General features: G+C 58.2%; 1 protein-coding gene across 1 annotated transcript; it reads left to right on the forward strand.

Annotated features, from left to right (window-relative positions):
• The first annotated feature begins 14,743 nt into the window (after positions 1-14,743).
• SPN (sialophorin) lies at positions 14,744-15,702 on the forward strand. The gene is made up of 2 exons (XM_085214577.1): positions 14,744-14,997; positions 15,099-15,702. The coding sequence occupies exons 1-2, from the start codon at positions 14,744-14,746 to the stop codon at positions 15,700-15,702; spliced, it is 858 nt and encodes a 285-aa protein (XP_085070703.1).
• The last annotated feature ends 301 nt before the right edge of the window (positions 15,703-16,003 follow it).

The raw sequence follows: 16,003 nt of genomic DNA on the forward strand, positions 1-16,003 counted from the left end.
GACCCACCACCCCCCCAATAAAAAACCAAACCGTGCACAAACCCCCCCCAATAACCCAAATCGTGGACCCACAACCCCCCCCCCATAAAAAAACCCCCAAAATCCGTGACCCACAACCCCCCCCCCCAAAAAACCCCAAACCTGACCCACACAACCCCCCCCAAAAAAACCCAAATCCGTGACCCACACAACCCCCCCAAAACCCCAATCCGGACCACACCCCCCCCCAAAAAAAACCCCCAAATCCGTGACCCCACACCCCCCCCCCCCAACCCCACGCCCACACCCCCACCCCATAAAAAACCCCAAATCCGTGACCCACACAACCCCCCCCCAAAAAACCCAAGAAACCCCCCCCCAAAAAAACCGTGCCACCCACCACCCCCAAACCCCCCCCCCCCAACCCCAAAGACCACCCCCCCAAAAACCCCAACCTGACCCACAACAACCCCCCACCCCCCAAAAAAAAAACCCCAAATCCGTGACCCACACAACCCCCCCCCAAAAAAAACCCCAATCCGTGACCAAACACACGCCCCCCCCAAATCGGAAAAAAACCCCAAATCCGTGACCCACACAAACCCCCCCCCCAAAAAAAAACCCCAAATCCGTGACCCACACAACCCCCCCCCAATAAAAACCCCAAATCCGTGACCCACACCCCCAAACCCCAACCACCCACACCCCCCAAAAAAACCCCAAATCCGTGACCCACACAACCCCCCCCCAAAAAAAAACCCCAAATCCGTGACCCACACAACCCCCCCCCAAAAAAAAACCCCAAATCCGTGACCCACACAACCCCCCCCCAATAAAAAACCCCAAATCCGTGACCCACACAACCCCACCGCCCAAAAAAAAAACCCCAAATCCGTGACCCACACAACCCCCCCCAATAAAAAAACCCCAAATCCGTGACCCACACAACCCCCCCCAAAAAAAAACCCCAAATCCGTGACCCACACAACCCCCCCCCAATAAAAAAACCCCAAATCCGTGACCCACACAACCCCCCCCAAAAAAAAAACCCCAAATCCGTGACCCACACAACCCCCCCAAAAAAAACCCCAAATCCGTGACCCACACAACCCCCCCCCCAAAAAAACCCCAAATCCGTGACCCACACAACCCCCCCCCAAAAAAAACCCCAAATCCGTGACCCACACAACCCCCCCCCAAAAAAAACCCCAAATCCGTGACCCACACAACCCCCCCCAATAAAAAAACCCCAAATCCGTGACCCACACAACCCCCCCCCAAAAAAAAACCCCAAATCCGTGACCCACACAACCCCCCCCAAAAAAAAACCCCAAATCCGTGACCCACACAACCCCCCCCCAAAAAAACCCCAAATCCGTGACCCACACAACCCCCCCCCAAATAAAAAACCCCAAATCCGTGACCCACACAACCCCCCCCCCAAAAAAAACCCCAAATCCGTGACCCACACAACCCCCCCCCAAAAAAAAACCCCAAATCCGTGACCCACACAACCCCCCCCCAAAAAAAACCCCAAATCCGTGACCCACACAACCCCCCCCCAATAAAAAAACCCCAAATCCGTGACCCACACAACCCCCCCCAATAAAAAACCCCAAATCCGTGACCCACACAACCCCCCCCCCAAATAAAAAAAACCCCAAATCCGTGACCCACACAACCCCCCCCCAATAAAAAACCCCAAATCCGTGACCCACACAACCCCCCCCCAAAAAAAACCCCAAATCCGTGACCCACACAACCCCCCCCAAATAAAAAAACCCCAAATCCGTGACCCACACAACCCCCCCCAAAAAACCCCAAATCCGTGACCCACACAACCCCCCCCAAAAAAAACCCCAAATCCGTGACCCACACAACCCCCCCCCAAAAAAAAACCCAAATCCGTGACCCACACAACCCCCCCCCAATAAAAAAACCCAAATCCGTGACCCACACAACCCCCCCCAATAAAAAAACCCCAAATCCGTGACCCACACAACCCCCCAAAAAAACCCAAATCCGTGACCCACACAACCCCCCCCAATAAAAAAACCCCAAATCCGTGACCCACACAACCCCCCCCAAAAAAAACCCCAAATCCGTGACCCACACAACCCCCCCCAAAAAAACCCCAATCCGTGACCCACACAACCCCCCCCAAAAAAACCCCAAATCCGTGACCCACACAACCCCCCCCAAAAAAAACCCCAAATCCGTGACCCACCCCCCAAAACCCCATCACACCCCCCCCCAAAAAAAACCCCAAATCCGTGACCCACACAACCCCCCCCCAAATAAAAAACCCCAAATCCGTGACCCACACAACCCCCCCCATAAAAAACCCCAAATCCGTGACCCACACAACCCCCCCCAAATAAAAAACCCAAATCCGTGACCCACACAACCCCCCAAAAAACCCCAAATCCGTGACCCACACAACCCCCCCCAATAAAAAAACCCCAAATCCGTGACCCACACAACCCCCCCCCAAAAAAAACCCCAAATCCGTGACCCACACAACCCCCCCCAACCCAAAAAAAAAAAAACCCAAATCCGTGACCCACACAACCCCCCCCAAAAAACCCCAATCCGTGACCCACACCCAAATCGGACCCACCCCCCCAAAAAAACCCCAATCCGTACCCCCACCCCCATATGAAACCCCAAAACCCCATAAAACCCGACCCCACAACCCATACCCCAAAAAAACCCCAAATGTGACCACCCCCACCCATGGACCCCAAAACCCCCCCACAAAAAAAAACCCCAAATCCGTGACCCACACAACCCCCCCCAAAACAAAACCCCAAATCCGTGACCCACACAACCCCATAGACCCCCCCAATCCAAAACCCCAAAACCCCAAATCCGACCCCACACCACCCCCCCAAAAAAACCCCAACCGACCATCACAACCCCCCCCCAAAAAAAACCCCAAATCCGTGACCCACACAACCCCCCCCCCCATCCTGTGAGGTCCCAGAATCCCATATGGGACCCCTCCCCCCCCCTCCCCCCACATCCTATGGGGACCCCAAAACCCCATATGGGACCCCCCGCACATCCTATGGGACCACCAAAACCCCATATGGGACACCCCGCACATCCTATGGGGACCCCAAAACTCCCCGTCATCACACGGAGGACCCCAAATCCTATATGGGGCCCCAAAACCACAGCACGAACCCCCCGATATCCTATGGGGACTCCAAAACCCCATATGGGACCCCCCGCACATCCTATGGGACCCCAAAACCCCATATGCGACACCCCACACATCCTATGGGACCCCAAAACCCCACACCCGCATTCGGGACTGCCTTCATCATGTGGGGGACCCCAAAATTCCTATAGGGACACCCCGCACATCCTATGGGACCCCAAAATCCCATATGGGACACCCCGCACATCCTATGGGGACCCCAAAACCCCATATGGGACACCCCGCACATCCTATGGGACCCCAAAACCCCATATGGGACACCCCGCACATCCTATGGGGACCCCAAAACCCCATATGGGACCCCCCGCACATCCTATGGGGACCCCAAAATCCCATATGGGACACCCCGCACATCCTATGGGGACCCCAAAAACCCCATAGGGGACACCCCGCACATCCTATGGGACCCCAAAACCCCACATGGGACACCCCGCACATCCTATGGGACCCCAAAACCCCATATGGGACACCCCGCACATCCTATGGGGACCCCAAAACCCCATATGGGACACCCCGCACATCCTATGGGACCCCAAAACCCCATATGGGACAGCCCGCACATCCTATGGGACCCCAAAACCCCACAGCCCCATCTGGGGCTCCCGTCATCACACGGAGGACCCCAAATCCTATATGGGGCCCCAAAACCACGGCACGAACCCCCCGACATCCTATGGGGACCCCAAATCCCATATGGGGTCCCAAAACCCCAATAGAAACCCCCCGACATTCTAATGGGACCCCAAATCCCATATGGGGCCCTAAAACCCCAATAGGAACCCCCCGACATTCTACGGGGACCCCAAATCCCATATGGGGCCCTAAAACCCCAATAGAAACCCCCCGACATTCTACGGGGACCCCAAATCCCATATGGGGTCCCAAAACCCCAATAGGAACCCCCCGACATTCTACGGGGACCCCAAATCCCATATGGGGTCCCAAAACCCCTATAGAAACCCCCCGACATTCTACGGGGACCCCAAATCCCATATGGGGCCCCAAAACCCCAATAGGAACCCCCGACATTCTACGGGGACCCCAAATCCCATATGGGGCCCCAAAACCCCTATAGAAACCCCCACACACATCCTACGGGGTCCCCAAATCCCATATGGGGTCCCAAAACCCCAATAGGAACCCCACGACATTCTACGGGGACCCCAAATCCCATATGGGGCCCCAAAACCCCTATAGGAACCCCCCGACATTCTACGGGGACCCCAAATCCCATATGGGGCCCCAAAACCCCTATAGGAACCCCACGACATTCTACGGGGACCCCAAATCCCATATGGGGTCCCAAAACCCCAATAGAAACCCCCCGACATCCTATGGGGACCCCAAATCCCATATGGGACCCCCCCTACATCTTATGGGACCCCAAATCCCATATGGGACCCCCCCCATCTTATGGGGACCCCAAATCCCATATGGGACCCCCACATCCTATGGGGACCCCAAATCCCATATGGGACCCCCCTACATCTTATGGGGACCCCAAATCCCATATGGGACCCCCCACATCTTATGGGGACCCCAAATCCCATATGGGACCCCCCCACATCTTATGGGGACCCCAAATCCATATGGGAAAACCCCACACATCCTATGGGGACCCCAAAACTTCAAACCCTTGTCTTGGACCCCCCACATCTTATGGGGACCCCAAATCCCTATGAGACCCCCGCACACCCTATAGGGATCCCAAAATCCACACCAATTTGGGCCCCACCCCTCCAAATCTATGGGACCCCAAATCCCATATGGGACCCCCCCCATATCCTATGAGGACCCCAAAACCCATATGGGACCGCACCACACATCCTATGGGGACCCCAAATCCCATATGGGAAAACCCCACACATCCTATGGGGACCCAAAACCCCAATAGGGCCCCCCTATAATCTATGGGGTCCCCAAAATCCATCGCATGGACCCCACAATCTATGGGGACCCCAAAACCCCAATAGGACCCCCACATCTTATGGGAACCCCCAAATCCTATAGGGACCCCCTACATCTATGGGACCCCAAATCCATATGGGACCCCCTCACATCTATGGGGACCCCAAAACCCATAGACCCCCATCTGGGACCCCCCTCAATCCTATAGGGACCCCCATAATCATATGGGACCCCAAAATCCATATGGACCTCCCTCACGTCTATGGGGACCAAAACCCCACAACCCCAATGGGACCCCCCCAATCTATATGGGACCCCAAATCCCATATGGGACCCCCCCATATCCTATGGGGACCCAAATCCCATATGGACCCCCCCACATCTTATGGGACCTCAAAAACCCTAATCCCATATGGGACCCCCCCAATCCTATGGGACCCCAAATCCATATGGACCCCCCTACACCCTAGGGACCTCAAAACCCAAACCCATATTGGGACCCCCCTCAATCCTATGGGACCCCAAAATCCCATATGGGACCCCCACACCCTATATGGGGACCCAAAAACCCCGCATCCCCATCTGGACCCCCCCACATCTATGGGGACCCCAAACCCATATAGGGAAACCCCACACCCTATGGGATCCCAAAACCCAAACCCATATCTGGGACCCCCCCTCAATCTATGGGACCCCAAACCCATATAGGACCCCCCACATCCTATGGGACCCAAAACCCCACACCCCACCCCAACTGGACCCCCCCTCAATCCTAATGGGACCCAAAATCCCATATAGGGACCCCCCATATCCTATGAGGACCCCAAATCCCATATGGGACCCCCACATCCTATGGGACCCCAAAGCCCCACACCCACATCCTATGGGACTCCATCCCATATGGGACCCCTCAATCTTATAGGGACCCCAAACCCATATAGGAACCCCCCACATCCTATGGGGCCCCAAAACCTCACACCCCATTCTGGGACCCCCATCCAATCTAAGGGACCCCAAAATCCCATATAGGACCCCTCATTCCTATTAGGGACCCAAAAACCCCGCACCCCCACATCTGGGACCCCCCCTCAATCCTATAGGAGCCCAAAATCCCATATATGACCCCCCATATCCAATAGGGACCCCAAATCCCATATAGGACCCCTCACATCCTATGGGGACCCCAAAGCCCCACACCCACATCTGGGACCCCCCCTCAATCCTATAGGGACCCCAAACCCATACATGGACCCCCCCTCAATCCTATAGGGACTCCAAAATCCCATATAGGACCCCCCACATCCTATTGGGACCTCAAAAACCCTACACCCATATCTGGGACCCCCCTCAATCCTATAGGGACCCCAAAATCCATATAGGACCCCCCACACCCATTAGGGACCTCAAAAACCCCACACCCCCATCTGGGACCCCCCTCATCCTATTGGGACCCCAAAACCCATACTAGGACCCCCCTCAATCCTATAGGACCCCAAAACCCATATAGGACCCCCCTCAATCCTATAGGGACCCCAAACCCATATAGGACCCCCCTCAATCCTATAGAGACCCCAATCCCATACAGGACCCCCTCAATCCATGGACCCCAAACCCATACAGGACCCCCCCTCAATCCATAGGGACCCCAAACCCCATACAGGACCCCCTCAATCCATAGGGACCCCAAACCCATATAGGACCCCCCCTCAATCCTATAGGGACCCCAAACCCATACAGGACCCCCCTCAATCCATAGGGACCCCAAACCCATACAGGACCCCCCACATCCTATTGGGACCTCAAAAACCCACAACCCCATCTGGACCCCCCTCAATCCTATAGGGACCCCAAAATCCCATATAGGACCCCCCACATCCTATTGGGACCTCAAAAACCCCACACCCATATCTGGGACCCCCCTCAATCCTACAGGGACCCCAAACCCATATAGGACCCCCCCTAATCCCATAGGGACCCCAAACCCATACAGGACCCCCCTCAATCCATAGGGACCCCAAACCCATATAGGACCCCTCCCTCAATCCCATAGGGACCCCAAACCCATACAGGACCCCCCCTCAATCCATAGGGACCCCAAACCCATACAGGACCCCCCACATCCTATTGGGACCTCAAAAACCCCACAACCCCATCTGGGACCCCCCCTCAATCCTATAGGGACCAAAATCCCATATAGGACCCCCCTCAATCCCATAGGGACCCCCAAACCCATACAGGACCCCCCCTCAATCCATAGGGACCCCAAACCCATACAGGACCCCCCACATCCTATTGGGACCTCAAAAACCCCACAACCCTCTGGGCCCCCTCAATCCTATAGGGACCCCAACCCATAGGACCCCCCTCAATCCTATAGGGACCCCAAACCCATACAGGACCCCCCCTCAATCCTATAGGGACCCCAAACCCATATAGGACCCCCTCACATCCTATTGGGACCTCAAAAACCCCACACCCATATCTGGGACCCCCCTCAATCCTATAGGGACCCCAAAATCCCATATAGGACCCCCCACACCCTATTAGGACCTCAAAAACCCCACACCCCCATCTGGGACCCCCCTCATCCTATTGGGACCCCAAACCCATACAGGACCCCCCCTCAATCCCATAGGGACCCCAAACCCATACAGGACCCCCCCTCAATCCCATAGGGACCCCAAAACCCATACAGGACCCCCCCACATCCTATAGGGACCTCAAAAACCCCACACCCATATCTGGGACCCCCCTCAATCCTATAGGGACCCCAAACCCATATAGGACCCCCCCTAATCCCATAGGGACCCCAAACCCATACAGGACCCCCCCTCAATCCCATAGGGACCCCAAACCCATATAGGACCCCTCCCTCAATCCCATAGGGACCCCAAACCCATACAGGACCCCCCCTCAATCCCATAGGGACCCCAAACCCATACAGGACCCCCCACATCCTATTGGGACCTCAAAAACCCCACAACCCCATCTGGGACCCCCCTCAATCCTACAGGGAGACCAAAATCCCATATAGGACCCCCCCTCAATCCCATAGGGACCCCAAACCCATACAGGACCCCCCCTCAATCCCATAGGGACCCCAAACCCATACAGGACCCCCCCCAATCCTATTGGGACCTCAAAAACCCCCCAACCCCATCTGGGACCCCCCACAATCCTATAGGGACCCCAAACCCATACAGGACCCCCCCTCAATCCTATAGGGACCCCAAACCCATATTGGACCCCCTCACACCCAATAGGACCCTCAATAACCCCACAACCCTATCTGGGACCCCCCTCAATCCTATAGGGACCCCAAAATCCCATATAGGACCCCCCACACCCTATTAGGACCTCAAAAACCCCACACCCCCATCTGGGACCCCCCTCATCCTATTGGGACCCCAAACCCATACAGGACCCCCCCTCAATCCCATAGGGACCCCAAACCCATACAGGACCCCCCCTCAATCCCATAGGGACCCCAAACCCATACAGGACCCCCCCACATCCTATAGGGACCTCAAAAACCCCACACCCATATCTGGGACCCCCCTCAATCCTATAGGGACCCCAAAATCCCATATAGGACCCCCCACACCCTATTAGGACCTCAAAAACCCCACACCCCCATCTGGGACCCCCCTCATCCTATTGGGACCCCAAACCCATACAGGACCCCCCCTCAATCCCATAGGGACCCCAAACCCATACAGGACCCCCCCTCAATCCCATAGGGACCCCAAACCCATACAGGACCCCCCCACATCCTATAGGGACCTCAAAAACCCCACACCCATATCTGGGACCCCCCTCAATCCTATAGGGACCCCAAACCCATATAGGACCCCCCCTAATCCCATAGGGACCCCAAACCCATACAGGACCCCCCCTCAATCCCATAGGGACCCCAAACCCATATAGGACCCCTCCCTCAATCCCATAGGGACCCCAAACCCATACAGGACCCCCCCCTCAATCCCATAGGGACCCCAAACCCATACAGGACCCCCCACATCCTATTGGGACCTCAAAAACCCCACAACCCCATCTGGGACCCCCCCTCAATCCTACAGGGAGACCAAAATCCCATATAGGATCCCCCCCTCAATCCCATAGGGACCCCAAACCCATACAGGACCCCCCCTCAATCCCATAGGGACCCCAAACCCATACAGGACCCCCCACATCCTATTGGGACCTCAAAAACCCCACAACCCCATCTGGGATCCCCCTCAATCCTATAGGGACCCCAATCCCATAGGGACCCCCCCTCAATCCTATAGGGACCCCAAACCCATACAGGACCCCCCCTCAATCCTATAGGGACCCCAAACCCATATAGGACCCCCTCACACCCTATTGGGACCTCAAAAACCCCACACCCATATCTGGGACCCCCCTCAATCCTATAGGGACCCCAAAATCCCATATAGGACCCCCCACACCCTATTAGGACCTCAAAAACCCCACACCCCCATCTGGGACCCCCCTCATCCTATTGGGACCCCAAACCCATACAGGACCCCCCCTCAATCCCATAGGGACCCCAAACCCATACAGGACCCCCCCTCAATCCCATAGGGACCCCAAACCCATACAGGACCCCCCCACATCCTATAGGGACCTCAAAAACCCCACACCCATATCTGGGACCCCCCTCAATCCTATAGGGACCAAAAAATCCCATATAGGACCCCCCACACCCTATTAGGACCTCAAAAACCCCAAAGCCCCATCTGGGACCCCCCTCATCCTATAGGGACCCCAAACCCATACAGGACCCCCCCTCAATCCTATAGGGACCCCAAACCCATACAGGACCCCCCTCAATCCCATAGGGACCCCAAACCCATACAGGACCCCCCCTCAATCCCATAGGGACCCCAAACCCATACAGGACCCCCCCTCAATCCCATAGGGACCCCAAACCCATACAGGACCCCCCCCTCAATCCCATAGGGACCCCAAACCCATACAGGACCCCCCACATCCTATTGGGACCTCAAAAACCCCACAACCCCATCTGGGACCCCCCCTCAATCCTACAGGGAGACCAAAATCCCATATAGGACCCCCCCTCAATCCCATAGGGACCCCAAACCCATACAGGATCCCCCCCTCAATCCCATAGGGACCCCAAACCCATACAGGACCCCCCCACATCCTATAGGTACCTCAAAAACCCCACACCCATATCTGGGACCCCCCTCAATCCTATAGGGACCCCAAACCCATATAGGACCCCCCACACCCTATTAGGACCTCAAAAACCCCACACCCCCATCTGGGACCCCCCTCAATCCGATAGGGACCCCAAACCCATACAGGACCCCCCCTCAATCCTACAGGGACCCCAAACCCATACAGGACCCCCCCTCAATCCCATAGGGACCCCAATCCCATACGGACCCCCCCTCAATCCCATAGGGACCCCAAACCCATACAGGACCCCCCCTCAATCCCATAGGGACCCCAAACCCATACAGGACCCCCCCTCAATCCCATAGGGACCCCAAACCCATACAGGACCCCCCCTCAATCCCATAGGGACCCCAAACCCATACAGGACCCCCCCTCAATCCCATAGGGACCCCAAACCCATACAGGACCCCCCACACCCTATTAGGACCTCAAAAACCCCAAAGCCCCATCTGGGACCCCCCTCAATCCTACAGGGACCCCAAACCCATACAGGACCCCCCCTCAATCCCATAGGGACCCCAAACCCATACAGGACCCCCCCTCAATCCTATAGGGACCCCAAACCCATACAGGACCCCCCCACATCCTATTGGGACCTCAAAAACCCCACAACCCCATCTGGGATCCCCCTCAATCCCATAGGGACCCCAATCCCATAGGGACCCCCCCTCAATCCTATAGGGACCCCAAACCCATACAGGACCCCCCCCCTTCCAGCCCATCTCCATCCCCTCCCACCGCCCCCCCCGTCCCACCCCACAACGACCCCATTGTGTCACCCCTCAATGGCCCTTTGTCCCTTTGCCCGGCACGGTGACACCCGCGGCCCCCCGGCCCTGGTACTGGGGGGAACTGGGAGGGACTGGGGGGACTGGGAGGGACTGGGAGCACTGGGAGGGACTGGGGGACTTGGGGGACTGGGAAGGGCTGGGAGGGACTGGGGGACTGGGAGGGCTGGGAGGACGAGGGAAACTTGGAGCACTGGGGGACTGGGCAGGACTGGGGGACTGGGAGCACTGGGAGGGACTGGGGGACTGGGGGACTGGGGGAATGGGAGGGACTGGAGGGACTGGGGGACTGGGGGACTGGGAGGGCTGGAGGGACTGGGGGACTGGGGGGACTGGAGGGGGGATGGACTGGGAGGGACTGGGAGGACTGGGGGACTGGGAGCACTGGGAGGACTGGGGGACTGGGGGGACTGGGAGGACTGGGAGGAGGGGGACATGGGGGACTGGGAGGACTGGGAGGGACTGGGGGACTGGGAGGGCTGGGATGGACTGGAGGGACTGGGAGGGACTGGGGGACTGGGAGCACTGGAGGGACTGGGGGACTGGGGACTGGGAGGACTGGGAGGGACGGGGACATGGGGACTGGGAGGGACTGGGAGGGACTGGGGGGACTGGGGGACTGGGGGACTGGGGGACTGGGGGACTGGCGGGACTGGGGGACTGGGGGACTGGGAGGACTGGGGGACTGGGAGGGACTGGGAGTACTGGGAGGATGGGAGGGACTGGGAGGGACTGGAGACTGGGAGGGACTGGGGGTCTGGGGGGGACTGGGAGGACTGGGGGACTGGGGCACTGGGAGGGACTGGGGAGACTGGGAGGACTGGGAGCACTGGGAGGGACTGAGGGGACTGGGGACTGGGAGGGACTGGGGGGACTGGGAGGACGGGGGGACTGGGGGACTGGGAGGGACTGGGAGCACTGGAGGGACTGGGGAGACTGGGGGGACTGGGAGGGACTGGGGGACTGGGAGGACGGGGGGACTGGGAGGGACTGGGAGACTGGGAGGGACTGGGGAGACTGGGAGGAACTGGGAGCACTGGGAGGGACTGAGGGGACTGGGGGGACTGGGAGGGGCTGGGAGGGACTGGGGGGAACTGGGAGGACTGGGAGCACTGGGAGGGACTGGGGGACTGGGAGGAACTGGGGGGACTGGGAGGACTGGGAGCACTGGGAGGGACTGAGGGGACTGGAGGGACTGGGAGGAACTGGGAGCACTGGGAGGGACTGAGGGGACTGGGAGGACTGGGAGCACTGGGAGGGACAGGGAGGGACTGGGGGGACTGGGAGGGACTGAGGGGACTGGGAGGGACTGGGAGCACTGGGGGGACTGGGGGGACTGGGGGGACTGGGAGGAACTGGGGGACTGGTGGGAGGGACTGGGAGGGACTGGGGGGACTGGGGGGACTGGGAGGGACTGGGAGAAACTGGGAGGGACTGGGAGGAACTGGGGGACTGGGAGGGACTGGGAGGAACTGGGAGCACTGGGAGGGACTGGGAGGACTGGGAGGAACTGGGGGACTGGGAGGGACTGGGACTAGGGGCACTGGGGGGACTGGGGGGACTGGGGGGAACTGGGGGGACTGGGAGGGACTGGGAGGAACTGGGAGCACTGGGAGGAACTGGGGAGACTGGGAGGGACTGGGACTGGGGGCACTGGTAGCACTGGGAGGGACTGTGGAGATCGGGGGGGACTGGGGGGACTGGGAGGGACTGGGAGGGACTGGGAGGGACTGGGGGGACTGGGGGGACTGGAGGGACTGGGAGGGACTGGGGGGACTGGGGGACTGGGAGGGACTGGGAGGACTGGGGGGACTGGGGGGACTGGAGGGACTGGGAGGGACTGGGGGGACTGGGGGGACTGGGAGGGACTGGGGGGACTGGGAGGAACTGGGAGCACTGGGAGGGACTGAGGGGACTGGAGGGACTGGGAGGAACTGGGAGCACTGGGAGGGACTGAGGGGACTGGGAGGGACTGGGGGCACTGGGAGGGACTGGGAGGAACTGGGAGCACTGGGAGGGACTGAGGGGACTGGAGGGACTGGGAGGGACTGGGGGGACTGGGGGGACTGGAGGGACTGGGGGGGACTGGGGGGACTGGAGGGACTGGGAGGGACTGGGGGGACTGGGGGGACTGGGAGGAACTGGGAGCACTGGGAGGGACTGAGGGGACTGGAGGGACTGGGAGGAACTGGGAGCACTGGGAGGGACTGAGGGGACTGGGAGGGACTGGGAGCACTGGGAGGGACAGGGAGGGACTGGGGGGACTGGAGGGACTGGGACATACTGGGAGGAACTGGGACTGGGGCACTGGGAGCACTGGGAGCACTGGGAGGGACTGGAGGGACTGGAGGGACTGGGACATACTGGGAGGAACTGGGATGGGGCACTGGGAGCACTGGGAGCACTGAGAGGGACTGGGGGGACTGGGAGGGACTGGGACATACTGGGAGGAACTGGGACTGGGAGGGACTGGCATGCACTGGGAGCTCTGGGACCTAATGGGGACACTGGGAGCACTGGGAGGGACTGGGATGCACTGGGAGCACTGGGAGGGACTGGGAGGGACTGGGAGGGACTGGGATGCACTGGGGCACTGGGACATACTGGGGACACTGGGAGCACTGGGAGGGACTGGGAGGACTGGGATGCACTGGGGCACTGGGACATACTGGGGACACTGGGAGCACTGGGAGGGACTGGGAGGACTGGGAGGGACTGGGATGCACTGGGAGCACTGGGAGGGACTGGGAGGGACTGGGATGCACTGGGGCACTGGGACATACTGGGGACACTGGGAGCACTGGGAGGGACTGGGAGGACTGGGATGCACTGGGACAGCCTGGAGTCCCAGTAAGATCGCTGTGGTCCCAGTAACTGGTAACCAGTATGGTCCCCAAACCAGTATGCTCCCAGTAACTGGTCTGCTCCCAGTATGGTCACTGTGTTCCCAGTAACCAGACTGGTCCCCAAACCAGTACGGTCCCCAAACCAGTATGGGCCCAGTAACAAACCAGTCCGGTCCGCAAACCAGTATGGGCCCAGTAACAAACCAGTATGGTCCACAAACAGTATGGGCCCAGTAACAAACCAGTATGGTCCCCAAACCAGTATGGGCCCAGTAAGAAACCAGTATGGTCCCCAAACCAGTATGGGCCCAGTAACAAACCAGTTGGCCCAAACAGTATGGGCCCAGTAACAAACCAGTATGGTCCCCAAACCAGTACGGTCCCAGTAACAAACCAGTCTGGTCCCCAAACCAGTATGGGCCCAGTAACAAACCAGTCTGGTCCCCAAACCAGTATGGGCCCAGTAACAAACCAGTATGGTCCCCAAACCAGTATGGGCCCAGTAACAAACCAGTATGGTCCCCAAACCAGTATGGGCCCAGTAACAAACCAGTATGGTCCCCAAACCAGTATGGGCCCAGTAACAAACCAGTGTGGTCCCCAAACCAGTATGGGCCCAGTAACAAACCAGTATGGTCCCCAAACCAGTACGGTCCCAGTAACAAACCAGTGTGGTCCCAGTAACAAACCAGTACGGTCCCCAAACCAGTATGGGCCCAGTAACAAACCAGTCTGGTCCCCAAACCAGTATGGGCCCAGTAACAAACCAGTCTGGTCCCCAAACCAGTATGGGCCCAGTAACAAACCAGTGTGGTCCCCAAACCAGTATGGGCCCAGTAACAAACCAGTACGGTCCACAAACCAGTATGGGCCCAGTAACAAACCAGTATGGTCCACAAACCAGTACGGTCCCAGTAACAAACCAGTATGGTCCACAAACCAGTATGGGCCCAGTAACAAACCAGTATGGTCCCCAAACCAGTATGGGCCCAGTAACAAACCAGTATGGTCCCCAAACCAGTATGGGCCCAGTAACAAACCAGTACGGTCCCCAAACCAGTATGGGCCCAGTAACAAACCAGTATGGTCCCAGTAACAAACCAGTATGGGCCCAGTAACAAACCAGTATGGTCCACAAACCAGTACGGTCCCAGTAACAAACCAGTATGGTCCACAAACCAGTATGGGCCCAGTAACAAACCAGTATGGTCCCCAAACCAGTACGGTCCCAGTAACAAACCAGTGTGGTCCCCAAACCAGTATGGGCCCAGTAACAAACCAGTATGGTCCCCAAACCAGTATGGGCCCAGTAAGAAACCAGTACGGTCCCCAAACCAGTACGGTCCCAGTAACAAACCAGTGTGGTCCCCAAACCAGTATGGGCCCAGTAACAAACCAGTGTGGTCCCCAAACCAGTATGGGCCCAGTAACAAACCAGTGTGGTCCCCAAACCAGTATGGGCCCAGTAACAAACCTGTATGGTCCCCAAACCAGTATGGGCCCAGTAACAAACCAGTGTGGGCCCCAAACCAGTATGGGCCCAGTAACAAACCAGTATGGTCCCCAAACCAGTATGGGCCCAGTAACAAACCAGTACGGTCCCCAAACCAGTATGGGCCCAGTAACAAACCAGTATGGTCCCCAAACCAGTATGGGCCCAGTAACAAACCAGTCTGGTCCCCAAACCAGTATGGGCCCATTAACAAACCAGTATGGTCCCAGTAACAAACCAGTATGGTCCCAGTAACAAGTCGGCTCCCAGTAACAAACCAGTATAGTCCCAGTTACAGGTCTGCTCCCAGTAACCAGTATGGCTCCAGTAACTGGTCTGCTCTCAGTAAACCAGTGTGGTCCCAGTAAGCGGCCATGTCCCAGTAACTGGTCCGGTCCCAGTAGGCTTTCCTGTGTCCCAGTAACCAGGATGAACTGGGATAACTGGTGCCACTGGGACACACGCGCTGCCACCAACGTGACCAGAACCACGCCCACACCAGACCACGCCCCTCCTGCAACCACGCCCCCATAAAAGCCACGCCCACACCCAAACC

Source organism: Meleagris gallopavo, chromosome 32, assembly GCF_905368555.1.
Source record: "Meleagris gallopavo chromosome 32, MGAL_WU_HG_1.1, whole genome shotgun sequence".
Lineage (NCBI taxonomy): Eukaryota > Metazoa > Chordata > Aves > Galliformes > Phasianidae > Meleagris > Meleagris gallopavo.